General features: G+C 43.1%; 1 protein-coding gene across 2 annotated transcripts in view; it reads left to right on the top strand.

Annotated features, from left to right (window-relative positions):
* Positions 1-27,986, top strand: part of ASPG (asparaginase) — an 85,840-nt gene that overhangs the window by 36,042 nt on the left and 21,812 nt on the right. For both annotated transcript variants that reach the window (XM_030562280.1, XM_030562279.1), the window contains 6 exons: positions 1,123-1,235; positions 6,600-6,785; positions 11,186-11,299; positions 14,952-15,071; positions 19,597-19,692; positions 20,951-21,114. In XM_030562280.1, coding sequence (XP_030418140.1) covers positions 1,123-1,235; positions 6,600-6,785; positions 11,186-11,299; positions 14,952-15,071; positions 19,597-19,692; positions 20,951-21,114 — 793 coding nt within the window. The remainder of the gene's footprint in view (positions 1-1,122; positions 1,236-6,599; positions 6,786-11,185; positions 11,300-14,951; positions 15,072-19,596; positions 19,693-20,950; positions 21,115-27,986) is intronic.

Raw genomic sequence — 27,986 nt, 5'->3', positions numbered from 1 at the left:
CACCTCATCTGCTAGAACAGGGCCTCATCCTCCCTGATTGAACTAACCTCATTATCTCTAGCTTGCTTGTATATATATACCTGCCCCTGGAAATTTTCACTACATGCATCTGACGAAGTGGGTATTCACCCACGAAAGCTCATGCTCCAAAACGTCTGTTAGTCTATAAGGTGCCACAGGATTCTTTGCTGCTTTTACAGTTAATTAAATCCATGCTATTTTATTTAATCATTAGTAACTACATTATAAGGTCTGGAGATGATTAGTGGCAGTAGTAACAACATCTGTCTTTAATATGACTTTTGGAATTTGTGTCACATCTTTCATAGTTGAGAAGATGTATTTTGTCTGACTTGGAGTACTTGTTGATATAGTTCCAATTACAAAATAATGAAGTCCCGATTAAAATGTGTAAAAAGTAAATGTTTAATTTACTTTAGACCTTCTTCATACCATTCTGTTGCCCCCAAACTTTCCGAGTATTCTAAACAGGTGAAGGTAGAAAGAGGGTAGTTTATAACAGGGGAGAGTAATGATGGTATAGGTGTAAGTGGATTATCAGTCAAGGACTTTGCACAATCACTGAATTACTTTACATTTTCAGAAGATTATGTTAGAATGTAGTTTCAACTTTTTTTAACAGCAGATCATGCTGTTCTCTAGTAAGGACCAAACAGATACACTTGCATTTAATATTTATTGTCTTAAATTAGTATTTTATAACTGAGCTGCTGTATTATATAAATACATACATAGGGGAATAATAATGTGGAAACTTTTCTGCTGAATAATATTGATTTTTTTTCTGGAGATCTAAATTATTTGTAATTTTTAAGATTTAAAATAGAGCACAATGAGGCCTGACCTAATGGTTCCTTTGGACACTATTGAAATATAGGATCATAATAAAGATCAGCTATTGTGATTGCCACTCTTGATTATTCCTTTTCTTCTCCTTTTTAACTTTTTTTGTATGAAGGTCATATTAACGAATTATAGTACAGATTTTAAAAATAAGGAAGTATGAAGTACTACAAATACACTTGATATAATGTTATGAAGCTTAATTAAATGAGCAGTGAGATTTCTCTTTCTTTAGAGTGTTCTATTTCTCTTTAACAGTTAATTGGGAAACAGTGTGGAGAGCTAACACCACAAAGAAGTTTAAGGTCCACACTAACATGAACAGGAATGTTGGGCTGCTGCGAATCTTCCCAGGAATTAATGCTGCCACTGTAAGTATTCTGTTTTTAATTGTTGAAATAGTAGAAGGAGTATCCAAACATGTGGCTGCTTGGCCTAACAGAGCTGCAATGATGCAATACCTGTTGTTATAGATGAAAAATTGAGCAGATCTTTTTGTAAAGGGAAATCATGCCTCACGAATCTACTAGAATTCTTTGAGAGGGTCAACAAGCATGTGGAAAAGGGTGATCCAGTGGATATAGTGTACTTAGATTTTCAGAAAGCCTTTGACAAAGTCCCTCCCCAAAGGCTCTTAAGCAAAGTAACCTGTCATGGAATAAAAGGGAAGGTCCTCTTGTGGATCAATAACTGGTTAAAGGGTAGGAATAAATGGTCAGTTTTCAGAATGGAGAGAGGTAAATAGTGGGTATCCCCCAGGATCTGTACTGGAACCAGTACTGTTCAACATAATCATAAATGATGTGGAAAAAGAGGTAAACAGTGAGGTGGCAAAACTTTCAAATGATACAAAACTACTCAAGATAGTTAAGTCAAAAGCAGACCGTGAAGAGTTACAAAGGGCTCTCACAAAACTGGGCAAGAATGGGCAAGAAAATGGCAGATGAAATTCAGTGTTGATAAATGCAAAGTAATGCACATTGGAAAATGTAATCCCAACTGTACATAAAAAAATGAGGAGGTGTAAATTATCTGTTACCACTCAAGAAAAAGATCTTGATGTTGTTGTGGATAATTCTCTGTAAACATCCACTCAATGTGCAGGAGCAGTCAAAAAAGCAAACAATGTTGGGAATCATTAGGAAAGATATAGATAAGACAGAAAATGTCATATTGCTTCTAAATAAATCCATGATATGCCCACATCTTGAATACTGTGTGCAGTATTCACCCCATCTCAAAAAAAGATGATTTGGAAAAGGTACAGAAAAGGGCAACAAAATGATTAGGGGTATGGAACAGTTTCCATATGAGGAGAGATTAATAAGACTGGGACTTTTCAGCTTGGAAAACATGACTGAGAGGGGATATGGACGAGGTCTGTAAAGTCATGAGTGGTGTTGAGAAAGTAAATAAAAGAGTGTTATTTACTCTTTTTTCCAGAGGATGTGAAGGCCAAGACTATAACAGGGTTCAAAAAAAGATCTAGAGAAGTTCATGGAGCATAGGTCCATCAGTGTCTATTAGTCAGGATGGACAGGGGTGCTGTCCTTAGCCTCTGTTTGCCAGAAGCTGGGAATGGGCAACAGGGGCATGGATCACTGGATGATTACCTGTTCTGTTTATTTCCTCTGAAGCACCTGCGATTGGCCACTGTTGGAAGACAGGTTTCAGAATGGTAGCTGTGTTTAATCAGTATCAGCAAAAACAACAAGGAGTACTTGTGGCACCTTAGAGACTAACACATTTATTTCCCCATATTAATTTCCCCCTACTGTTACTCATACCTTCTTGTCAGCTATTTGAAATGGGCCACCCTGATTACCACTACAAAAGTGATTTTTTCTCCTGGTGATAATAGCCCACTTTAATTGAATTGTCTTGTTAGAATTGGTACTATGTATATATATCTTCCTACTCTTTTTTCTACTCCATGCATCTGATGAAGTGGGTTTTAACCCACAAAAGCTTATGCTCAAATAAATTTGTTAGTCTCTAAAGTGCCACAAGTACTTCTCATTGTTTTTGTTGGAAGACAGGATACTGGGCTAGATGGACCATTGGTCTGACTCAGTATGATCTTTCTTATGTTCTTAAGATGTTTAATTGTTTTAGTAAACAGCATTAAGCAGTGTACCCCAATTGTGTTGGGAAACATTCCTAGTAGTAATATGACTGAACAGTCCTACCATGGAAAACTATTTATGAAGGTTTTAAAAGTACAATTAACCTGAATCACATGGGCTTTGGAATTGAAAATATATCACTTCCATGTGTCTGGAAGATGCATTTGAACTCTTGACAAGCACGTGCAAGCTATAATGACCAGAAGTGTCTGTTTGCTATGCAGTCAAGCGTGTGTGTATAATATACACTTTGCCAAAGGTATGCATGCATATACAATATGGGGAAATGGAGTGAGGAAATTGTGCCTTTTCCTACAATTCGTGTTTCTTCCTGCAACTGGTTTAAGGATTCAGGGCTCTGATCCTGTTCTATGATATGCTAATGTGAACCCCTGTAGCCTTGTGAAAACCTGGAGCCCTATTGATAACAATGGACTCCACAGAGGCCAGTTCTAGGAGGTTGCTTTGCAGAATTGAGGTATGGTATGGGCTAGATTCGGGTTCAGGTCCACTGAACCCTGTAGGTGCCTAAAGTCCCTAGGCACCTAAGATTCCACCTTAAAGTTCCCTACCTGCCTAAATGTCTGCTGATGGGCGTACATAAAGCCACCTAAGTCCTGATGCCACTGTGCAGCTTTGTGCTTAACTCACCTCTAGGCCCTGGCAGGATTCACAAACTAGGCATTTCCCCAGCCTATCTCGCTTGTGGGGCCAAATCCAGCTGGCGTATAGAGAGGCCACCTAAAAGCACCTTACCAGATCAGGCCCTGCACAAAATGTGTTGAAGTGGTGCCCCCTCCTGCCTTATATACTCAATAGCCCAGTGGTTAGAACACTCATCCAGGATACGGAGCATGGGAGTTAAAATCCCTCCTCCCAGGGCCGGCGCTTCCATTTAGGCGGCCTAGACAATCGCCTAGGGCGCCAGGATTATTGGTGGGCGGCGTTTTGCCTGCGGACGGTCGGCTGCTCCGGTGTACCTCTCACAGGCACGACTGCGGCAGCTCCACCAGAGCCACGGGAGCAGCCGACCGTCCGCAGCCACGACTGCAGCAGCTCCACTGGAGCCGCGGGACCAGCGCGCGGGGCGGTGAAATTGCCGTGCGCCTAGGGTGCTAAAACCCCTAATGCCGGTCCTGCCTCCTCCTCCTGATTTTAGACCAGGGTCTTGAACCCAGGTCTTCCACCTCTCAGGTGAGTGCCCCAACCCTGACTAGCCACTAGTCAGAGGGTATTTTGGGATAGGTCTGTCTCTCCTTTCTGAAGCTCTGTCACTTTGCATGAAATGTGTACGGCTTGTCTATACAGAGAGTTAGTGCGTGGCAAACCGAGGTGTAAATCTATGAGCGTTCTGGTGTGCCATGCACAAACTGGTCGTGTGGATCTTGCAGCTGCATACTAAAAATTCCGTAGTGTATTTTGACCCACTGATGTGTCCACTAAGCAGAAGGGTGCCAGAAAGTTAAGGGTTGCAAAGTTCAGTATTGAAGCGCCGGTGTGTCTGTTTTTGAAGTTCCACCAACCTGAGTTATCTTTCTCGTGGCCACTGTCAGCTTAAATTGCATCTAGTAGTTTAAGCAGAAATTCCTCAATTATACTAGTCTTTTTTTTTTTAGGTGAATCTGAACAGATGGAAATACAGTCGGGTGGTAGATTTGTAATAAAACTCCAACTGTGTAGTTAGCCTCATAGGCAACTGTAGTGTATTGCAAGTAGTTTATGTGATCAACAAAGAAATATCTAAGCTGTTTAAAATAATTTCACTAGATAACTACTTACATTGATGAGATACCTTAGCTGTGTGGTTACCAATTGGCCCATAGAAAACTACTTCTCCCTCCCCTCCTCTTGACTCTTCAATTAAATGAACCGTCTCTTGAATTTAAATTAATTCCTGCAGGCTGCATTATGATTTTGTTTTCTAATGGTTGGAAGGCATATATACTAAACATGGTAGATTTTATCATATTGGTTCAAATGTATCAAGTAAGAATTCTGTGAATGTGTTGTTCCATTTATGAATATTTTCTACATTTACAAGTAATACATTTACATTTATCAAATAGTGTTCGGTCATCATGCAAGTGCATAGCTTATGTAAGAGAGATAAGATGGGTGAGGGTAATGGCTTTTATTGAATCAACTTCTATTGGTGAAAGAAACAAGCTTTTGAGCTCACACAGAGCTTGAAAGCTTGTCTCTTTCCCTAGCGGAAGTTGATCCAGTAAAATATATTACCCTCACTCACCTTGTCTCTCTAATATCCTGGCACCAACATGGCTACAATACTGCAAATAGCCTATATAATGGATTTAAACAATCACTTGCCATCCGTTTCTCCCTAAGGTCATTTTAATCAGCCCTTCTTATAGAAAATTGCCATTATTTTAAAATCTATCCCTTTGGGATTTTCACAGGAGTCAAAAGAAGTTGTTTCCCAACTCCCATAGCCTTCCTTTTGAAAATCCCAGCCTTATTTTTAAAAAATGATCACCACAAATGGCCAGTGTAGATGAAGGACTTATTATTTTTAAGACTCTGATTCCTGCTTGTGACATAATGGCATTTTAATTAAACACTTTTTTATGCACTTCTTATTGAGGCAACATGTTTGTAAGTACCATGTGATTATTAGTAATCATGGCATCACTTTTTGACAGTGCCCTTGCCGTGGAAAGCCATATGTCAGAAGTGGTATGAAAATAGTTTTTCCAGTTGTGCAATTTGTAAAGGCCGCACCCTTATTTATTAGTTGACAACCTCACAAGTGTAAAACATGCCCTTGTGATCATGAGGTTTAATTTTTGCAATTCATTTCTGCGTAGGGGTCCAAAGAGAGTTCTCTCTCTCTCTCTCTCTCTCTCTCTCTCTCTCTCTCTCTCTCTCTCTCTCACTCTCACTCACTCACACACACACACACAGAATTCAGAATTCAACTGCATATTTCCTCACTGGCTTGAGAAGCTCTAATCAAATTAAGTGTTTACCCTGTAAATTTTTTTATACTGACTCCTGTTTTGTGGTAGATTGACTTTAAATTGACGCTGTTGGTTTTTAATATCCTCAATGGTGTAGGCCCTTGTTAATTCCAGCTTTAGTCTACACTGACACTGCGTAACCTTTCAGGGGTCCCATATTCTTATTTGTGCTCTGATGTCATGTAAAATTTGGAACTTGTTTCCCACTGAAGTCCATCTTGGTTCATCCTTTCGCATACTTAAACTTATTTTTTTCCCTCAAAGATGCCACTACTGCCTCTATATTTGTAAGCGTCTACCAACCTGTCTTGAACCCTCCCTTCCAATTTGTTTTTCCATGTACTTTGGTATTGGATTAGTCATATACAGATATAAAGCTCTGAACATGGTTAATATGTTTGTGCTACTGTATGGTACCTCGGTGGCGATACTCTCTATAAATACTGTCAATCATGGTAGCAAGAAGTTTATTTCCTTTTTTTTTTTTTTTTTTTTTTTGGCTCGTGAGTGCCATTCACTGCTTTTGTAAGATCTTTTGAAAAACGTTTATGGAGGAGAAAGGAGTTGCTAATCGAATTATATAGCATTAAAGACATGGCATTGTAATACTTTGACACCTTATTTTAAATAGGTGAAGGCATTTCTTCAGCCTCCAATGGAGGGCATTGTACTTGAAACTTACGGAACTGGTAATGCACCAAATAATCGACAAGATTTGCTAGACGAACTGAAGAAAGCAACAGATCGAAAAGTAGTGATTCTGAATTGTACCCAGTGCTTACGAGGGAGTGTTGCTGCAGTCTATGCAACTGGACAGGTGAGAGAAATACAGCAATTTCTGATTGCAACATTATGTAAAAGATATATTTCACTTATGTGATTGGCTATATGTTTAATATGCTAGAAAACAAACATCTAGCTACAGGAAGATATCGTCTATAAAAACAACCATATTCAATTAGCTTTTAAATGGTTCAAGCTGATCTGCAAACAAGATTTTAAAAAAGCCTTTTATTTTAGACTGAATTTTGTAATTGGCTAGATCTGATCTCAGTTTACTGATTGTTGGCTTCTACTGTGTGTGAGACACCCCAGCATCCGTCTGCAAAATACGGTTGATGTCAATCCCAGAAGAACTCCAGTGAGTGTGGTGCTGGCTCACAGGGCAGACAAGTCAAGTAATACCTTTTCAGGTTTGCAGTTATTTTAATAGTTACAAAATAAAAACATTCAGTAAGGTGGCAAACTTCTGAAATATTCCAAACATCATCACTTACTTGACTTTCAAGACTCCCTTTAGGCTATCTGAATGTGCCAATGAGTTCAGCAGTATAGTATGTATTGGGATGTCCCTCTGAATGGAGGCCAGTAGTCTGTGACTTCTGGAGATCTGAAAGCAGGTGTAGGCTACTTTAAAGCAAATTTATATGCAGATACTGACACTCTTGGTATTCAGGGTATTCATCACATTTTAATAGTTTTCCTAACCTTATTTGCAGTTCAGAACCTTTTTGGTTAGTCAAGATATTGGTAGGACTAATGAGCCTTACAGATGCCACCAGTGTTCATAATCTGTGTGAGAATTCTCAATTGTGGGAGGAAAGTTCATTTGTCTTGCTTAACTTTCCTCCTATTCGCTAGCCTACACCTGTTTTCAGATCTCCATTGACCATTCAATGGCTAACCTTTTTATAGTATGCCTTGCGTTTATAAATGTCACTTAGTTCAGTCCTACTCGAGAGAGATTGTTTCTTATGCATAAAATATTTTGTTGCAGCTTCATTTTTTGTTTCAACAACTTTCTTATAACCTAATATATAACTGAGGAAAACAGGAAACGTGAATTGTGACATTACCCAGGGTACAATCTGGACTGTTAAACAGCTGTGTTCCCTCAAGTCTCCAAATGGGATTTTATACCGGCCTTTTACACTGCTTCACTGTGGGACCAACCATTCCTGGTCTTCTCTCACACAGCCTCCAGCATGTAAATTACTCCCAGCTATACAACAAGAGTGTTATAGCCAGCCACTCTTAATTACAGTGTAGAGCAATACCAGCAAACTCCCAGTCCCAGACTGTCCCCAGAAATGTGTATCTTGGACTGCCCAGCCCTCTCCTGGACAACACAAGCTCATATAAAGTCCATAATTTTATTAATAGAAAATGATATGCTTAAATCGTGTTATCTCAAATGAAGTGTCCCAAACACTTCACTTCAATCCAAGCACGCCAGTTTAGATAAAACAATAAAATAAATTTAACACTACAGAAAGATAGATTTTACATGATTACAAGTAAAGAGGCATAAAAGTCACAATTGGTTACAAGGGAAAAACAAGTAAAATGCATCTAATATCTAACTTAACAAGCTAAGTGAATCAAAGCAAAAGTCCTCCTTCACCACATGTGTTAGCAGTCTTACTGGCTGAACTACTTTCAGACAAGTATCAGGGGGTAGCCGTGTTAGTCTGGATCTGTAAAAAGCGGCCAAGAATCCTGTGGCACCTTATAACCTAACAGAAGTATTGGCGCATGAGCTTTCATGGGTGAATACCCACTTAGTCTTAAAAAGTGGGTATTCACCCATGAAAGCTCATGCTCCCATACTTCTGTTAGGTGTCACAGGACTCTTTGCTGCTTTTCGTTTTCAGACAGGATCTCTCCGTCAATCCAAAGCTGTTTCTTTGTTGCTCAGGTGTAGTGGCTGCTGTGGGTAGAGAGAAATAAGGAAGGAATAACTTGGGGTGGCTATTCTCCATTCTTACACTTTTCCTCTTCTTTGAGAGTCATCGCCAACTGGAGCTCAGGAGACAGAAAGTCTGTGGGGATGGGAACCTCCAGCTGTTTCTTTGCAAAGATGTAAATATCTCGCTCACATCCTTTTTCCTGCCAAAGAATGGCCACTTAACTAGGTGATAGTTAATTTGATTTCATTGACATCTGGCTAAGGTGTCAGCTTGCCTTTCGTCTCCAAGGAACTGGTTTGTGGCTCCTTTTTCAAACTCAGAATATGTCTCAGTAATGTCATTACAGTAGAATGTTATAACTTTACATATGATGTTGCCACAAATATTTTACCAAGACAGTAATGATTAGTAAATTATGAGTTTTCAAATAATACTTCACAAGGCATACTTTGTACAAAATTTATCATAGTCTTGTAAAAGGGGTGAACATAGGGGTACAGACTATCTCAAATGTCAAAACAGCAGGCGTCACAAGATTTGAACTTGAGACTTTCTGAAACATAAGGTCAGACCTTTTACTGAGTAGGCTATAAAGTTTTGGGCTAACATAAATGGGGAATTTAGAAAGATTACTTTGACCATCATGGAGCTCCCATACATGTTGGTTAATGCAAAATATACGGAGAATGAAAAAAGCAATAAATAAACAACTGAACGTAAAAATTGAAACAATGTAAAGTTTGTTCCCAAGATACCTGAAACTGCAAAATTTCATGAGAACAAAATCTAATTTACTATATGACATTCTGCTTCAACAAAAATGTAGCAATTTTTTCCCTATATTTTGGCTAAAAAATTCTCCATAAGTAAAGCACCTCTGAAAATGACTTCTTGTGTTTGATCCAAAGTGCTGTTTTTCTACTTTAATTTTATTAAACCTTTACAGGATTATTTAGCCACTTTCAGTCACTTGTTAATTCCTGGGCCCCAGCTTTTCAGCGTGGTGCATGTATTATGTGGCTTCACCAACTTCCACTGATGGAGGCTAAACCCTGTTTATAGTGGTATCTGTACAGGAGAACATTGCCAACGTGAACAGAGCCATGGTGTCTTCTGGCTGAATTCTACAGAATTTATTTAATGGCGGTTTTTCACTGCCCTTCCCTTTTCAAGAGTAACAGCTCTGTGGAGGAAACATGTTGCCTGAGTTCTGGAAATTTACTATAATATTAGTTTGTTTAAAAAAAATTGTATTAAATTTTTTATATTTAAAAAAAAGTACATAACATTTTGTGTAGCTGGTAATAACATGTTACCTTCACTACATGTGGCTTCATGCTGTCATTTGTACATATTTTAGCTAGTCAGGTGATTTAGTGATTAAATAATCAGGGATTCATAGACTGTAGGACTGGAAAGAACCTCGAGAGGTCATCGATTCCAGTCCCCTGCCCTCATGGCAGGACCAAATACTGTCTAGACCATCCCTGACAGACATTTATCTAACCTACTCTTAAATATCTCCAGAGATGGAGATTGCACAACCAACCTAAGCAGTTTATTCAGTTTATTCATGGTTCATCTCAAACTCTTTTAATTACAGTAACTGAATATCGGGGCTCTGATCCACCTCCCCAGAACAGATTATAATTGAGGGGTCTATGTGGTGATAGGAAGTGAGGGAAATCACTTCCCCTCCTATCCATCCCCTGATGGATGGTTTTTTTGGCTGAAAACACTGTGTAACTTTCCAGCACAGAAGGAAGTTTTAAATGGGACATGAAGATCTTAAGGAAACCTCCTTTGTCTTCATTCCATGGTTGGTATGCTCTGTAAGTGTACATACTGAAGATAGGTCAATTTGGTTCTGCTTTTGCATTGGTTCAATCATTAGTTAATTGCTGAATTGTATAAGGGAAGCAATCTGTCTATAGCAAGCACTATTTGGTTTTTGCCAGAACTGTAATTATGCAGTCTAGTCTCATATCCTAAATCATACACAGGTAATGCATTTTAGAATGGTCTGAAAACACCCATATTGGTAGCACACTGCAGTACTGGAATTCATCCAGGGTAATACCCCATAATAAATTGGTCAATATGTTTGTGGGAAAATGACATATTTGGCAATTTTAAAAACACACTGATTTTAAAAGCTAGTAATTGCAGCTTTATAATAAGGGCTAACCTAACAACTGTTTATGTAGTTAATACACACCTATAACCTTTTCCTTTTAGGATAAAAAAATGGTCATTCTGGGTCTCTAGTAATCCCATATGCATCAATATTGTATAGAAGTGTTTCTGAATACTACGCTAATTAAGTCAAAGTTTCTTTTCGTTAACAAAGTCCTGTGGCACCTTATAGACTAACAGACGTATTGGATACATGCATCCAAAGTGGGTATTCACCCATGAAAGCTCATGCTCCAATACGTCTGTTAGTCTATAAGGTGCCACAAGACTCTTTGCTGCTTTTACAGATCCAGACTAACACGGCTACTTCTCTGATACTTTTCATTCACAGACTCTCACTGCTGTAGGAGTAATACCAGGGGGTGATATGACACCAGAAGCAGCCCTAGCTAAACTCTCATACACACTGAGCAAAAGCCATCTTAGCTGGGAGGAGAAGAAAGAGGTAAATATTTCACTATTAGTTTAGTATACTTTTAATAGTGGTTGGTTTTCAAAATCTAATTTTTCAATATTTACTACATTGACTTCTGTCACGTAAAATTATTTGACCTTTTATATTAATTTATGAGCATTCGCTTCCACTATTTAATGTGAAAACCTAACACCCTCTTACTTTATGCAAAATAATGTTGTTATAGGACTGTGAAAATAGGTAGATTTGAGGGGGGAAGAAAATCCTCAGACCTCTGCACAGAGGTAAGTTGAAAACCAGCATTGATATTTAAAACTTCTGCTTTTAAATTCAGCAGTGGATCTGTCCTGCAGCTTCAGCCAGAGGTGGCTCCAGGCCCCAGAATGCCAAGCGCGTGTATGGGGCGGCAAGCTGTGGGGGGCGCTCTGCCGGCTCCACGAGGGCGGCAGGCAGGCTGTCCTCGGCTGCTTGCCTGCAAAGGGTTCACTGGTCCCGCGGGGCTTCGGTGGACCGTCCGCAGGCAAGCCGTGGAAGGCAGTCTGCCTTCCGTGCTTGGAGCGGCAGAATTCCTAGAGCCACTCCTGGCTTCAGCACAGACTCCAAATAAATAATGTGCAAACTGAAACAGAACTGAGGTGAAATCCTGGCTCCATTGAAGTCAGTGAAAATTTTGTCACTGATTTCAGTGGAGCCTGGATTTCACCCAGGGTTTATATTTAAGTCTTCATGTAGTAACTGGTGCATCTTGTTATTCTTGTCACTTTATTTGAAGTCTGTGAGTCTTGAATGTCAATGTTATAATTTTGTTAAGATGAAAAGATTTGAAATGAGTGTGTTCTTCAAACACAGACCATTTCTCTGTGTCCCTGACTTTCAAGTGTTTATTAATTTGCTATATATTTATAATTACTTGTTAATGACAGATTTGTTTTGGTTAGTTAATGTCTTAGGTGTTGGGAAATAGATAGAGTTAATACAACACGTACAAATATATAGCTCTCTGTTAAACATTCTCTTTTCGGTGGTGGAATGCTAGCACACATTTAAAAAGTTTTAGTGTATATGTGGTAAAGTCATAGTCTTGATGGAGTAAAGTTGTTATCCTGATTTTTGGATGATATCTACATGAGTCATTCTCTAGATTTAACCTATCAAACTAATGATTTTCCCCTCCATTGGATGTGCTAGGTAAAAAAATAAATAAATAAATCTGATCAGTTGTGAAAAAAAATCTATTTCCAAGTCAATACCTTCAAATAATGGCTGTAAAAAAGAAAATCCTATAGAATATTTATCTATGGGGATGGAGGGTGGTGGCTTTTCCTTTCTTTCCAGCTTTAAATTTAAGTAGTCTTATAAACTTTGTAAGAGATTTACTAGCTGTCTGAATATGAAATTTTAATATATTTATAACTATCAACCTTGTCTTTTTCTTACCACTATCTAATTTAGTAATTTCTTATATTTTAAACATTTTCTGTGTGTGTAACTTAACAAAATCTTTGTCCTGGAAAGGAAGAGATCTCTTTGCTGTGGGAGGAGCAACTCTGCACAACATACTTTATGCAGGAACACATTCAACAAAGGGTGTAGTAGAGAACATGGCTTATCGGTATAGCGCTGCCTAAGAAGCAGTGGTAGTCCATATGTGACCCCACAGCAATGAATGTATAATTTCTACTTTGCCTTTTTTTTAAAACCTATTTTTTTTAATGAAAGCTCTTCAATAGTGTATTTTAGCAGGTGGACCAATCTAAATTATGTCAGCCTGTCAGATCTGGAAATTTCCATGCACCCAATCAGTACATAACTTCCACTGATATACATGTAATGGGACTCTTCCAGCAGACAGGTACAATATTGTAACTGTTTAGGACTGTTTTTTTAATAAAGGGCATGTCTAGACACAGGTAAATCTGGGGCACTCTTTCTTCCCACATCACACCTTGCTTTCTTGTAAACTTGCACGGTCCTGCTTCTTAAAATTCTAATTGAGACAAAAAGAACGAGGAGTACTTGTGGCACCTTAGAGACTAACAAATTTATTTGGGCATAAGCTTTCATGGGCTAAAGCCCACTTTATCAGATGCATGCAAGAAAGTGTGAGTAACAGTAGGGGGGGGAATTATCATGGGGAAATAGTTTTTACTTTGTATAATGACCCATCTATTGGAGAAACTGCAGAACTGGAATTAATTTGCAAACTGGTCACCATTAACTTGGGCTTAAATAAGGATTGGGAGTTGTCAGCTGTTTGAAATGGCCCATCCTGATTATCACTATAAAAGTTTTTTTTTCTCCTGCTGGTAATAGCCCACTTTAATTAATTAGTCTCGTTAGAGTTAGTATGGCAACACCCATTTTTCATGTTGTGTGTGTGTGTGTTCACTGCATACATCTGATGAAGTGGGCTTTAGCCCACAAAAGTTTATGGCCAAATAAATTTGTTAGTCTCTAAGGTGCCACAAGTACTCCTTGTTCTTTTTGCTGATACAGACTAACACAGCTACCACTCTGAAACCTGTCACCATGCAAGGTAATTAAGGGAACTTACTGTTAATACTTATGGTGGCATCTTGACAAGAGAGAGCCAGAATATTAAATCAACAAAACAGTGGATTTGTTAATATTCATGATGTTCAGATTTGTTCCCTCTTTCCTCCAGCTTTTATGGAATCTTATTTCTAGGTTTAAGAGTGTCTCTATTTAGGGGTGCTGGAACAATTTGTATTGTGGGGGTGCTGAGAGCCATTGAAGCATTCTGTAAACCATGTGTATAATGGAGTCCACTTCAAGCCAGGGGGTGCAGCAGCACCCCTAGTTTCGGCATCTATGTCTCTGTTCTTCTCCAGTCTTGTTTCAGAGGCTGCTTCTGAGCAGAGAGTCTCTCATTGATGCTTGATCCTGATTAGTACTAAGGCCCTCATCCTGCAAATACTGAATACGTTTAATGTTGAAACACTGAAGTCAACGGGGCTACACGCATGCTTAAAGTTAAGCATGTGCCTAAGGGTTTACACAATCAGGGCCAAAGGGCCTGATTCAAAGCCTATTAAAATCGGTATGAACCTTTCCATTGACATCATTGGGCTTTTGATTGAGTGATAAGCGTACAGTCAGTGCAAGACATACTAGTTAAACATTGCCTTGCTTCGTTACTCTAAAACACTGGACAAAGGCAGGATCTCAGAAGGCCCAGTGCTTTTCCTAAAGTCACCATTGATCTCCTAGTTTTATTTTCTCATTCAGTGTTTTAACTTGCTGTTCGTTTAAATAGGATGCTACTTAACATGCTGGGAAATCTTGACTACTTAAACCAAACCGTTCTTGCACACACCCACACCCCAAACAACTTTCTCCATCTTCTGGATTTTCGAGTATCTTCTGACATTTCTCTCTCTTTTAGGTTATAAACTCTTTGGAATGATAACTGTTTTTACCTTTGTGTCTTTTCCAGTGCCACTTCCACTTCCACTGTTCTAAGCAAATAAATAATAACTCATAGAAAATTTTAAGTAATTTCAATTGTGTTCTTATTCTATGGGGCAAGACTAATTTTTACAGTAAATTGCATTCATTTGCATTTTCTGTAACTTTCTAGCTTAGGCTAATAAAAATTAACAGCATCAACCCTTTTTTCTCTTGTTTTTTATGATGATTTGTTTGTTTGCCCATTTTTCAGATGCTGAGTGAGAATCTGAGAGGAGAAATGACTGTAGTACCCACAGGAGCCAAGATCTCTCTTACAGATAGCAAGTTTATTCAAGTTATTGCCAAATCTCTAAGTGTCAGCTGCAAGGAGGTACCTACTTTAAATATTTAAAGTGAACTCATGTATAGCAGAAAATTAACTTAAACAAGCATATCTTAAAGGTGAAATACAGTGCAACATTGAAAACGAAACACAGATTTCCTTGCTAAGTGTCCCAGCTAACCAGGCCATGGGGGGGAGGCATTTGGTACAGCAATAAGTTAAACCTTGAATTTCTTTTCTGTGTCTGTAAAATTCTCTTCATTTCTTCTTGGTTCACTGATGATCTGTGCTATCACAAATACTACATAGGTCATTGTCATGCATGGTACTTATGGTGTGAAAGAAAATACTAAATTATTTTGAATTTTCTACATATTTTGACAGTATGGAACAATTGAAGCATAGAAGGAAAATACTGTAATACGCAAAATTATAAATGACTAGTACAGTGAGACATTCTGCATGTATCTGTTAATGTGGAGTCAATATTAGTCACTGTTGATTGCACAGCAAATGTTCTATGGAGAACATTGCAAGACATAATTATCATGGTCTTCTCTTGGCTTGTTTTCAAGGAAGGTTTAATTGAATACCCAGTCTAGAGTGCATGGGAGTAGGAGAGAAGGAAAAAAAGGGTGTGGGACTGGGGTCACATGGAGTGAGTTAAACATAAAAGAAGTTGAAGACTAGGTTTAGAAGGTTACACGCTCTCCTGCTCATTGAACTCATGGAATTGGGATCATTCTGTGGTTGAGACAGAACAAACAAAACAAACAAAAATAACCCCCCACTTATAGCACAGACAGAGTGTTCCAGATTTTCTGGGGTCATTCGATTAGTGTCAGCGGAACTTGCTGCTGCTGTTCTTTGAATTGTGGGTCACTAAGCTCTTTACCATGCTTTATGAGACAAGATCTCGCTAGTGACCCATTGGGGAGGCTTGGAATGACCCCAAATAAGACTCCAGGGCTTGTGTAAATACAGTTTTTGTACTGCTTTAACTTTATCATTTATAAGCTATATAGTTCAATCAGTACAAACCTCTACTGTGGACACAATTATACCAGTATAAAGATTCCTTATAGTGGTTTGTCTTTCTGGTAGGGGGTTGTACAAACTTAACTATTTTGGTTAAAAAAAAAAATCACACAACTACTCAAAACAACTAATTTGGTACAAAAACTGCATGGATTAGGTCTAAGGAAGGGTACAAAGCAAAGCCATTGGACTCTTCGGCTCTTTTCATCTTTATGAAGTTGGTGTCTCATAATAAAATGTCTCTTCATGGTCCTATCAGAGATGAGTCAGAGCTTTATCGGCCACACTCATTCTAACATATGGGTGAGAGTGAAGTAGGAATGGTATGAAACTTGCAGGGGTGAGGTACATATCAAAAATATTTCTCTCTCTCTCTCTCTCTCTGCTTTACATAATACACAGGAAAATCAGAAGTATCTTTATGCTGCATTTTTTGTTGGCTTTTGTGAATCATAGATTCAACTTGTGTTCCCAGAGGCTGAGATCTGAGAGAATTTTGATAGAAAAGCACTAGTCCTGTGCCGTACTTCTGGGAGATGCTGCATTTTGCTCCTGTTTTGATTTTAGGACTGGAGCTGAGACAGCATCTTTGTTAATCTGCAGGTCAAATGGGTGAATCTGCAGACATTGGGAAATAGCTTGTTTGACCTGGATAACAGCTGCTAGGCTGATAAATGCTTTATTGTGGAACAGCTACATCATTTCTAATCTCACGCACCTCAGGTCAATAAATAAATCTTTGGTACAGTTGGACTGGATCAACACAGAGGAGGGGAGAATACATGTATTGTTTGCTTTTGGTAAACTCTGACCCAGGTGGTCTGAGCAGATGGAAGGCAGACAAGGAGCTTAAGGACCCAAAAGCGTGGTCCACTTGGGCTAAATGTAGCCTCAGGACTTGAAGCAGAAATTTGACCATGTTAACCCAATGCATGTGCCACTGAGCAGAGTAGTACAATGATAGGTTAAAATTAGGAAATAGGGAGAGCCCTAAGAGCAGGGCCGGCTCCAGGCCCCAGTGCTCCAAGCGGTTGCTGGGAGGGCAGCAGGCATCCCTGCGGAGGGTCTGCTGGTCCTGCGGCTCCGCCTGCGGGAGGTCCAGCGGAGCTGCTGGACTGGCAAGTGGCAGAGCGCCCCCCATGGCTTGCCGCCGTGCTTGGGGCGGCGAAATGGCTAGAGCCGGCCCTGCCTAAAAGACAACAGTGTGTTCCAGTACATATAAGGGTCTTGCACAGAGGTTCTCAAACTGGGGGTCAGGACCCCGAGGGGGTCGCGAGGTTATTACGTGCGTGGTTGCAAGCTGTCAACCTCCACCCCAAATCCCACTTTGCCTCCTGCGTTTATAATGGTGTTAAATATATAAAAAAGTGTTTTTAATTTATAAGGGAGGTCAAATTCAGAGGCTTGCTATGTGAAAGGGGTCACCAGTACCAAAGTTTGAGAGCCACTGGTCTAGCATAATGTGTGTTAATGTTGAAGGCCTGGGTGGCTGCCTATGGAGTGTTGAGTGCATCAGAAGTTTGTTGATGCTCAACCCTTCTTGCGAGTAGAGTTGGGCAATGTTTTTTACAACACATTGGTTTTTTGTTGAAAACTGCATTTTGGGGGGGCCTGAAACCATTTGCCAAATTTAGGTCAAATTCCATGAATACCTTTGGTTGGAAAAAACAGCCTTTTAATTTCAAATGTGGCCAATAAAAAAGGTGAAGAACAGCCATATTGAAACAAAAAACTCGAGGGGGGAGGGGAACAAAAAGCAAAATTTGTTTTGAGTGGACCAAAACGTTTTGGTTGATACAAAATGATTTTTTTTGTTTTTGATTAGAAGAAAAAATGTTTTGGTATGAATCGAACCAGATTTTTTATCTGATTTTTTTTTTTCAGTTTGGCCCTGTACCAAAAAAATTCATTATTTGCGCAGGTCAAATAGTGAATGAGTAACATATGTTAGTATCATAGATCTATCTTTTGGAGTTTATGCAGTATATTCTTCCACTATGAAAAGCATTTCCAAGCAGAATGATAAAAAAAAAAAAATTAGCAAGTGTTGCTATCCTTTATTCAAAACATCAGTAGAAACTTCTCAGCATAGTATGTATCAGCAAATAATGTTATATGTATACTTTAAATGGACTTCAGTATTGTTCTCATAGTATGTTTGTTAGCTTAAAATCTCAAAAATGGCAGTGATTCTTGGATTGTTCCTATGTTTAGGTGCCCCATTTAATACAACTTATAGAGGTCTTACTTTCAAAGCCTGGGTGATCTTTTGAAACTCAGACTCCTTTTTAAATTGCCTCAGGTTGGGTTCCCAAAAATGGAGACACCCATAGTTGTTAGTCCCTTTTGAAAATTAAGGCCTTGATCTCTTTAATCAGCATGAGTTTTCTAAGAGCCTTATGATGGTGGATCCATGATATGTCCATCATATTTATGTATTTTACCCTTCAGTCTGACCAACTACCACAAAAAGACAAAATATTGTAAATTTGTATGTGACTGAATCAGAGCAGGTCTTAAAATTTAAGAATCTTTAACAAATGTGGTTTAAAAAGGTCACACCTTATCGATATTAGGATGTGCCATATTTTGCAGGATCCTACTTAGCTATGGGGCTTGTGAATACTGAAAAAGGTTGGTTATTAAATAGCTGTTAGAATCAGCATAGTCAGAGTAGGACTCAGAAGTATCTTAACTCCATATTGACTTCAGGAAACTGATATCTGTAGCTAGTAAGGAAGTGGTATGTTGGGTAATAATACAGTTTTCAGGCATTTAATTTATTATCTTGATCACTTCTTTATTGATTTTTATATAAAGTGGGAGATTGTTTTAAAATTAATTATCAAACTTTAAAGATGACTGCTTAGGGGCTTTTTCATTGCCACTTGCACTAGAAGAACCGACATGCTCATTGTTCAGGAAAATAGACATTTTAAAATATGCTATTCCAGTTGCATATTGATTATTGGCTAAACCAGAAATAGTTTCCAAAAAACTAACATTGGTTTGACATGAGCACATATTGATAATAGGATGGAGTTTTGCTGTGTAGAATTCACGTGTGGACACAGGGATGTCATTTGGGGGATCTGAAAAAAACTGTAATTAGCATGCATCCGACGAAGTGGGTATTCACCCACGAAAGCTCATGCTCCATTACATCTGTTAGTCTATAAGGTGCCACAGGACTCTTTGCTGTAATTAGCATGTGCGTCTGAAATAGCATAGTTCAGAAATCGTCTTAATTTAATTCCAGTGTAACTAGGAAGTGAGAAAAGTCCAAGTAACTATGGAAACAGGGTTTTATGAACTTGGGGGAGAGTATACATGTAACTTCTTTTCCCTCAAAGAATGTGAACAAAATTGTTTTTACTGACTGGTATCCTCATTTATTATATTTGGTTACTCTAGAAGTAAGCGTGGGTGCAATAATGTTCTTCTTATGTAAATATCCGTAGTTCTAAGGGCACAAATGGTAAATAAAAAGATATGTATGTTACTAAAACTTTTACATTTAATTTTTGTTTCCCAGGAGCTGGAAGCCATTAGAGATGCATTAATTCCTTCTTTGGCCTGTGCTGCAGCTAGAACAGGTGACACAGATGCACTAAAAGCCATAGGAGAAATGGTAAAAAATTAAACTTTTTACAAATCTTTTATTTATAGCTTAATACAAAATGCATTGGTAAGAAACTGGAAGCAAGCAATATGTCTGTATAATAGAGTATGGTAGTAACACCAAAAAAAATCTACATTTTTAAGTTACACTTTCACAACAAAGAGATTGCACTACAGTACTTGTATGAGGTGAACTGAAAAATACTATTTCTTTTGCTTATCATTTTTACAGTGCAAGTATTTGTAATAAGCAGTACTCATTTTGATTTCAGTTACAACACAGAATACTATATGAAAATGTAGAAAAACATCCAAAATATTTAATAAATTTCCATTGGTATTCTATTGTTTAACAGTGTGATTAAAACTGGGATTAATTTTTTTAATCGCGATTAATTTTTTTGAGTTAATCGCATGAGTTAACTGCAATTAATTGACTGCCCTGGCAATAATTCTTTCCTTGCTATTTTTAAATATGCAGGTTCTTTCTGGTTGTATTTAATATATGTATGCATATTTATGTGTGCGTCTATGAGTGGTGCACATTCTTAGATTTGAATATTCATTCTTTATGACGAGTGGTCAGGCATTGTGGTAGATTTGATGTGGCGTTCGGACCTGTATTTTTCCATTCACAGATTGTTCAAAGTATTGGAACTGGAGAATTCACCAAATAATTTCTTGATGTGGTAGAGTATCTTTAGCCTTTTGTGAAGGTTCCAGAGCTGAAGGAGGTGCCAAGGATGGTCTTGATATACAAAACTACTGTTTGTTACATCCATTGGTCTATGCATCTCAAAGTATACACGTTTACCCGTGACTACTAGACACCATTATGGGCTTGACTAACCAATTAGTTTCATATAAGCTTTTGAGAAACAGTTGCATGCAGGGGCAGCTCTAGACATTTCGCCATCCCAAGCACGGCAGCATGCCGCAGGGGGCGCTCTGCCTGCTGCCTTCCCAGCGACCGGCAGAGTGCCCCCCATGGCATGCCACTCCACGCACACGCTTTGCATCCTGGGGCCTGGAGCCGCCCCTGGTTGCATGTTTAACGATTTTTGGTCATTGGATTCGAACTCCAGCCCTGGAGTAAGTATCATTATGTGACTGAGCCTCTGAACCAACCAACCTCCGATAGACTCATAGACTCTAGGACTGGAAGGGACCTCGAGAGGTCATCGAGTCCAGTCCCCTGCCCTCATGGCAGGACCAAATACTGTCTAGATGTACCTCTTTCCTTAGGAGTTTGTGTGTTTATGTTGTAGGGTGGAAACTTGAGCTGTGAAGATTATGATGGTCGAACTCCACTTCATATTGCATCAAGTGAAGGAAATTTACAACTAGTTGAGTATTTACTGAAGTATGGAACAACTGTTTACGCTAAAGACATGTTTGGTGCTACCCCACTGAAGTATGCAGTCCAATTCAGGTATTAAAAAAATACATTTTACACACAGATCTATGAGAACGCTAACCCCATCTCATTTCAAATGTACATCACTTTCAATTACTGGGTTTTGGTCAGCAATCTGCAATAGTGGAAAGCTGTGATCAATTCTGTGACAGCAAATTCTGTAGTTTTAAAGGATGTGTTAAATGGGTTGGCTATTTAGGACATTGTAGCTGAAGAAAACAGCCTTGCTGATGCCAAATCCCAGAACTAAATAAATCAAGATTCTTCTTCGAGTGCTTGCTCATATCCATTCCAGTTAGGCGTGCGCGCGCCGCGTGCCTGCTCGTCGGAGACTTTTTACCCTAGCAACACTCGCTGGGCCAGCAGGTCACCCCCTGGAGTGGCGCCTGCATGGCGCTTGATACATACCCCTGCTGGCCCGCCCGCTCCTCAGTTCCTTCTTACCGCCCGTGTCGGTCGTTGGAACTGTGGAGCACACCTAGCCGTTCTCCACCTCCCTAGCGTTTCACTCTTCTGTAGTCTAGTGTATATAGTTCAGTTATTATAGTGTTAGTTGTAGTTATAAAGTTAAGTAAGTATAGTTGTAAATAGTTATACTGAGGATCGGGGGTTCGCCCCTTTTTCCTCCCCGCGGTGCCGGGGCCCATGCCCGGTTCACCCGGCTTTAAGCCTTGTGCGGCCTGTCATCGGCCGATGCCAACAGGAGACCCGCTCCGGCACCGGGACCAAGTGTCGCCTCCGCTCCGGACCGCCCGGCGCCGGCGAGGGCTCCAACTTCCCGCTCGGCACCAGCCCGGCACCCTAGCCGGCACCGCTCCCTCTCCCCGAGGAGCAAAAAGCACAGGGCTCCTGCGGTGCCTGCAACTGCACCACAGTCAGAGTGTGCCTCGAAATCTGACCGCCCGGCACCGTCATCTGCCGCGGCACCGAGCATCGCCGCACCGTCTACTCCGGCCCCTCAGAGACCGTTGAGTCCGGTGCCATTCAGCTCCCCGGTGAGGACAGGGGTCGAGCTCGTCGCGCCCTCCACACCGGAGACCTTCTCAGCGGCACGTGACATCATCGCATTGACAGAGCCCGAGCTGCCCCAACCCCCGGCACTGCCGGTGCGGGTTATACAATTGCTGGGCAAGCCCGCCATTGTACGGCCGCATTCGCCAGGCACTACCGAGCAGTGGTCCCGATCTAAATCGAGGGACCACTCACAGCGTCGCCGCTCCAGATCTAGACGCCGCTCGCAGTCCCGGGACCGCTACCTGCGACACCGGTCGTACTCGCGGCACCATTCGAGATCCCGGTCGCCGTCGTACTACTCTCGGCACCGGTCTAGATCGCGGCACCGACGTTCATACCGCAGCCGATCCGGCACGGCAGTGGACGGCACCGGTCGACCTCCCGGCACCAAGCCAGTAGCAGGTCCCGGTCTAGATCACGGTACCGCCATGACTCCCGGTACCGTTCACCGGCACCGCGCAGCGACGTCGGGATGCGCAGAGGCCTGCCACAGTCATCGGCAGCTCCTCCCTGGCCTTCGAGGCACTCGTCCGCTTCGTCCCATATGGACAGCGCCTCTTACGGGGGTTCAGATGTGCACGCCCGCACGGACCAGGGTCCACCTCAATGGTCCTTTTGGACGCCCTGGGCATACCACCAAGCCCAGGGCGAACCTTCGGGACAAGCTCGCTCCAACCCATCGGAGCGTCGTGCACCAGAGGCCACAATCAGTCGCCCCTCCCCTCAGGTACGGAGGAAGACCCCACGGATACCATGGGGCAGCAGGATTCCCGGGAAACGGAGGCCCCTCTGGACGAGGCTTCAGTGCAAGAACCGCTTCTCCCTGGGGTGTCTTCGTCCTCGTCCCCGGATGAGGCGGTAGCGGGCACATCTTCATCAGGGCCCCTGCCGATCGATCTCCGGGCACATCAGGACCTGTTGAGGCGAGTGGCCCAAAACATAAACCTTCCTGTAGAGGAAGTCCCGGAAGTAGAGGACCCGGTAGTAAGCATCGTCTCGGCGGAGGCACCGACCAGGGTAGCTCTCCCCTTCATTAAGTGGATCCAGGCAAAGGCGAACACCATCTGGCAGTCTCCGGCCTCCATTCCACCCACTGCCCGCGGCGTGGAAAGGAAGTATATGGTACCATCCAAGGGGTATGAGTACCTCTACGTACACCCCGCTCCCTGCTCCTTGGTGGTACAGTCAGTCAATGACCGGGAACGCCACGGCCAACAGGCTCCTGCTCCAAAATCCAGGGAAGCCAGGCGCATGGACTTGCTGGGATGTAAAATTGATTCTGCTGGAGGCCTTCAGCTCCGTGTGGCGAACCAGCAGGCCCTCCTGAGCCGTTACAGCCACAACACCTGGGAGGCTGTCGGCAAATTTGCAGAGCTGCTCCCTCTGGACTCATGACAGGAATTTTCATCTCTCCTGGAAGAGGGCAGGAGGGTCGTCAGAACCTCGCTACAGGCGTCCTTAGATGCTGCAGATTCAGCAGTGAGGACTCTGGCGTCGGGCGTAACCATGCGCCGTATATTGTGGCTGCAGTCTTCCGGACTACCGCCGGAGCTGCAATACACGATCCAGGACCTGCCATTCGACCAGCAGGGCCTCTTCTCTGAAAAGATGGATCCCAGGCTACAGAGCCTAAAGGATAACCGGGTCATCATGCGTTCTCTGGGAATGCACACGCCCCAGACTCAGAGAAGGCCGTTCCGCCCCTACCATCAGCGCACTTACCCCCCGCCTCGCCCCAGACAAGACTTCAACCGGAGGCGAGGCCGGCCAAATCGCAGACAACAGTCAGGTCCTCAAAGGGGTAACACTTCCGGGTCCGAAAAGCCACCGCAGGGACCCAAGGCGAACTTTTGAAGGTGCGCCCGAGAGCAGCGTACCAATCCCCTCTCTGGATCCACTCCATTTCCTCAACCGCCTCCGCCACTTCCTACCGTCATGGTCCCAGCTGACTTCGGATCGTTGGGTCCTGAGCATGGTGCAGTTTGGTTACCATCTTCAGTTTGTTTCTCCACCCCCCTCCCATCCTCCCTCCTCGTCCCTCTTCAGGGACCCCTCTCACGAGCAACTTATCGTCCAGGAGGTTCACAAGCTCCTGTCCATTGGGGCTATAGAGGAGGTGCCAAGGGAGCTAAGGGGCAAGGGGTTTTATTCCCAGTACTTCTTAATCCCCAAGTCAAAAGGGGGCCTACGACACATCCTGGACCTGCGAGGCCTGAACAAATTCATCAAAAAGTTCAAGTTCCGCATGGTAACATTAGGAACCATCATTCCTTCCCTGGATTCCGGAGATTGGTACGCCGCTCTCAACATGAAGGATGCGTACTTCCACATTGCGATCTTCCCCCCGCACAGACGGTATCTCCGCTTTCTGGTGAATCAGGACCACTACCAGTTCACGGTCCTCCCCTTTGGGCTCTCCTCGGCCCCCCGGGTATTCACCAAATGTATGGCGGTCGTCGCTGCTGCCCTGCGACGTCGTCGTATCCATGTCTTCCCTTACCTCGACGACTGGCTCATCCGAGGCACTTCGGAAGAGCAGGTGACCTGACACATCGCCATCATTACGGAGCTGTTTGCGAGCCTAGGCCTGACCATCAATCCAGACAAGTCCACTCTGGTGCCTACGCGGAGCATAGAATTCATAGGGGCAGTGCTGGACTCGAACCTCGCGACGGCCAGCCTCCCCCGGCACCGATTCCAAGCCATAGTGTCCATGGTCACAAGCCTGCAGGCCTTCCCGACCACATCTGCTCGAACGTGCCTCGCTCTCCTGGGGCACATGGCCGCATGCACCTTCGTCACCAGACACGCAAGACTCCGCATGCGCCCGTTGCAGACCTGGCTCGCGTCGGTCTATCGACCACACAGGGATGCCATAGACACAATCGTAATGATTCCACCGAATGTTCTAGGCTCCCTAGGCTGGTGGACAACGCCCTCCCAAGTGTGTGCGCGCCTACCGTTTCACGCCCCACAGCCATCAGCGTCCCTGACAACGGACGCATCATCGCTGGGCTGGGGGGCGCACCTGGGGACCCTGCGTACACAGGGCCTGTGGTCACAGAGAGAGTTGACTCTTCACATCAATGTGCGGGAGCTACGGGCCGTTCGCCTAGCATGCCAGACATTCCAACGCCATTTGCACGGTCGTTGTGTTGCGGTATTCACGGACAACACAACGGCCATGTATTACATCAACAAGCAAGGCGGGACCCGGTCCTCCCCGCTGTGTCAGGAAGCAATACATCTGTGGGACTTTTGCATAGCCCACTCTATTCATCTAGTGGCCTCCTTTCTCCCGGGAGTGCGGAACACCCTGGCGGATCACCTGAGCAGATCCTTCCTGTCCCACGAATGGTCCATCCGTCCGGACGTCCTCTATGTCATTTTCCAGAGGTGGGGGTTTCCCCAGATAGACCTGTTCGCCTCTAGATCGAACAGGAAATGCCAGGTGTTCTGCTCTCTGCAGGGTCGCTCCCCGGGCTCCCTGTCAGACGCGTTTCTCATACCGTGGACGGGTCGCCTTTGCTACGCCTTCCCACCCTTCCCTCTCGTCCATCGAGTCCTGATCAAGGTCCGGAGAGACAAGGCCTGCCTCATCCTGATCGCTCCGGCGTGGCCGCGGCAGCCTTGGTACACCATGCTGCTCGATCTGTCCCTGGCGAATCCGATTGCCCTACCTCTTTGGCCGGACCTGATCACGCAGGACTTCGGCAGGATGCGCCATCCGGATCTACAGTCCCTCCATCTGTCTGCATGGCTCCTGGCTGGTTAAGCCAATCCGAGTTGCGCTGTTCCGATGCAGTACAACAAGTGTTGTTGGGCAGCAGGATGCCTTCCACGCGTTCAGCCTACCTAGCGAAATGGAAACGCTTCTGCTGCTGGTGCAGTCAGCACAGCCACGATCCACTCGTCGTACTAGTCCCCACCATCTTGGACTACGTGTGGTCTCTCAAGCAGCACGGCTTGGCGATCTCCTCCCTATGCGTCCACCTCGCAGCTATATCCACCTTCCACCCAGGCGAGGCTGGCAAGTCCGTCTTTTCTCACCCAATGGTGTCAAGATTTATCAAGGGCCTGGAGCAGCTCTACCCCCAGGTCAAACGGCCTACCCCTACTTGGGACCTGAACCTGGTTCTAACCAGGCTCATGGCGCCCCCCTTCGAGCCCTTAGCCACATGCTCACTGCTGTACCTATCCTGGAAGGTGGCCTTCCTAGTCGCTATTACATCGGCCCGGCGAGTCTCGGAGCTTTGGGCTCTGACCGTGGACCCTCCGTACACGGTGTTCCATAAGGACAAGGTACAGCTGCGACCGCACCCGGCGTTCCTCCGTAAGGTCGTTTCCGCCTTCCATATTAACCAAGACGTCTTCCTGTCAGTCTTTTACCCAAAGCCGCATTCATCCCGAAGAGAGCAACAGCTCCACTCCTTGGACGTCCGAAGAGCTCTCGCGTTCTACATTGAGAGAACAAAACCCTTCCGCCGTTCACCACAATTGTTTGTGGCAGTAGCAGAACACATGAGAGGCATGGCAATCTCCTCCCAGCGTATCGCATCCTGGATCACGTCCTGCATCAGGACATATTACGACTTGGCCAGTGTGCCAACGGGACCCCTGACCGCTCATTCTACCAGGGCTCAGGCTTCCTCGCCCGCGTTTTTGGCTCATGTCCCCATACAGGAAATCTGCCGTGCGGCCACATGGTCTTCTGTGCACACCTTCGCATCACACTATGCGCTGGTACAGCAAGCTAGAGACGATGCCGCTTTTGGCGCAGCGGTTTTGCAGTCTGCAACGTCTCACTCTGACCCCACCACCTAGGTAAGGCTTGGGAATCACCTAACTGGAATGGATATGAGCAAGCACTTGAAGAAGAAAAGATGGTTACTCACCTTTATAACTGTTGTTCTTCGAGATGTGTTGCTCATATCCATTCCACACCCGCCCTCCTTCCCCACTGTCGGAGTAGCCGGCAAGAAGGAACTGAGGAGCGGGCGGGCCAGCAGGGGTATATATCAGGCGCCATGCTGGCGCCACTCCAGGTGGCGACCTGCTGGCCCACCGAGTGTTGCTAGGGTAAAAAGTCTCCGACGAGCGTGCACGTGGCGCGCGCACACCTAACTGGAATGGATATGAGCAACACATCTCGAAGAACAACAGTTACAAAGGTGAGTAACCGTCTTTTCTGTTTTTTTATCCCTACTCCAAGACTCCATTATTTGTGGTGAGATTTCTTTATAAAAGAAAAATTTGACTTATTGTTAATTTTGTTTTTGAAGAAGGGAGAGTTCAGGAACTAGAGCAATACGGGAGAGGGGGCTGTCTCTTTTTACCTTCCCTTCCTCATCAGGAACGGAGAGTTTTAAAATAAAACAGGCTACTCCAGTAGGCTGAAGGGTTTTGTACCCACTCTCTCTTTCTGGGTCACCATGTTTCTGATTTCTCTCCCACATACTCCACACATTTATCAGCAGAGACATGCACAATAGGCATGTGCTAGCAATCCCCTTCAGTGATTCTCTCTCCGTGTTGGCAGTGACACCAATAATCATAGAATCATAGAATATCAGGGTTGGAAGGGACCTCAAGAGGTCATCTAGTTCAACCCCCTGCTCAAAGCAGGACCAATTCCCAAATAAATCATCCCAGCCAGGGCTTTGTCAAGCCTGACCTTAAAAACCTCTAAAGAAAGAGATCCTACTACTTACTTAGGTAACCCATTCCAGTGCTTCACCACTCTCCTAGTGAAAAAGTTTTTCCTAATATCCAACCTAAACCTCCCCCTCTGCAACTTGAGACCATTACTCCTTCTTCTGTCATCTGGTACCACTAAGAACAGTCTAGATCCATCCTCTTTGGAACCCCCTTTC

Source organism: Gopherus evgoodei, chromosome 4 (assembly GCF_007399415.2).
Source record: "Gopherus evgoodei ecotype Sinaloan lineage chromosome 4, rGopEvg1_v1.p, whole genome shotgun sequence".
NCBI lineage: Eukaryota > Metazoa > Chordata > Testudines > Testudinidae > Gopherus > Gopherus evgoodei.
The sequence above is the reverse complement of the archived record's forward strand: the minus strand, read 5'-3'. Positions and strand labels throughout refer to the sequence as shown.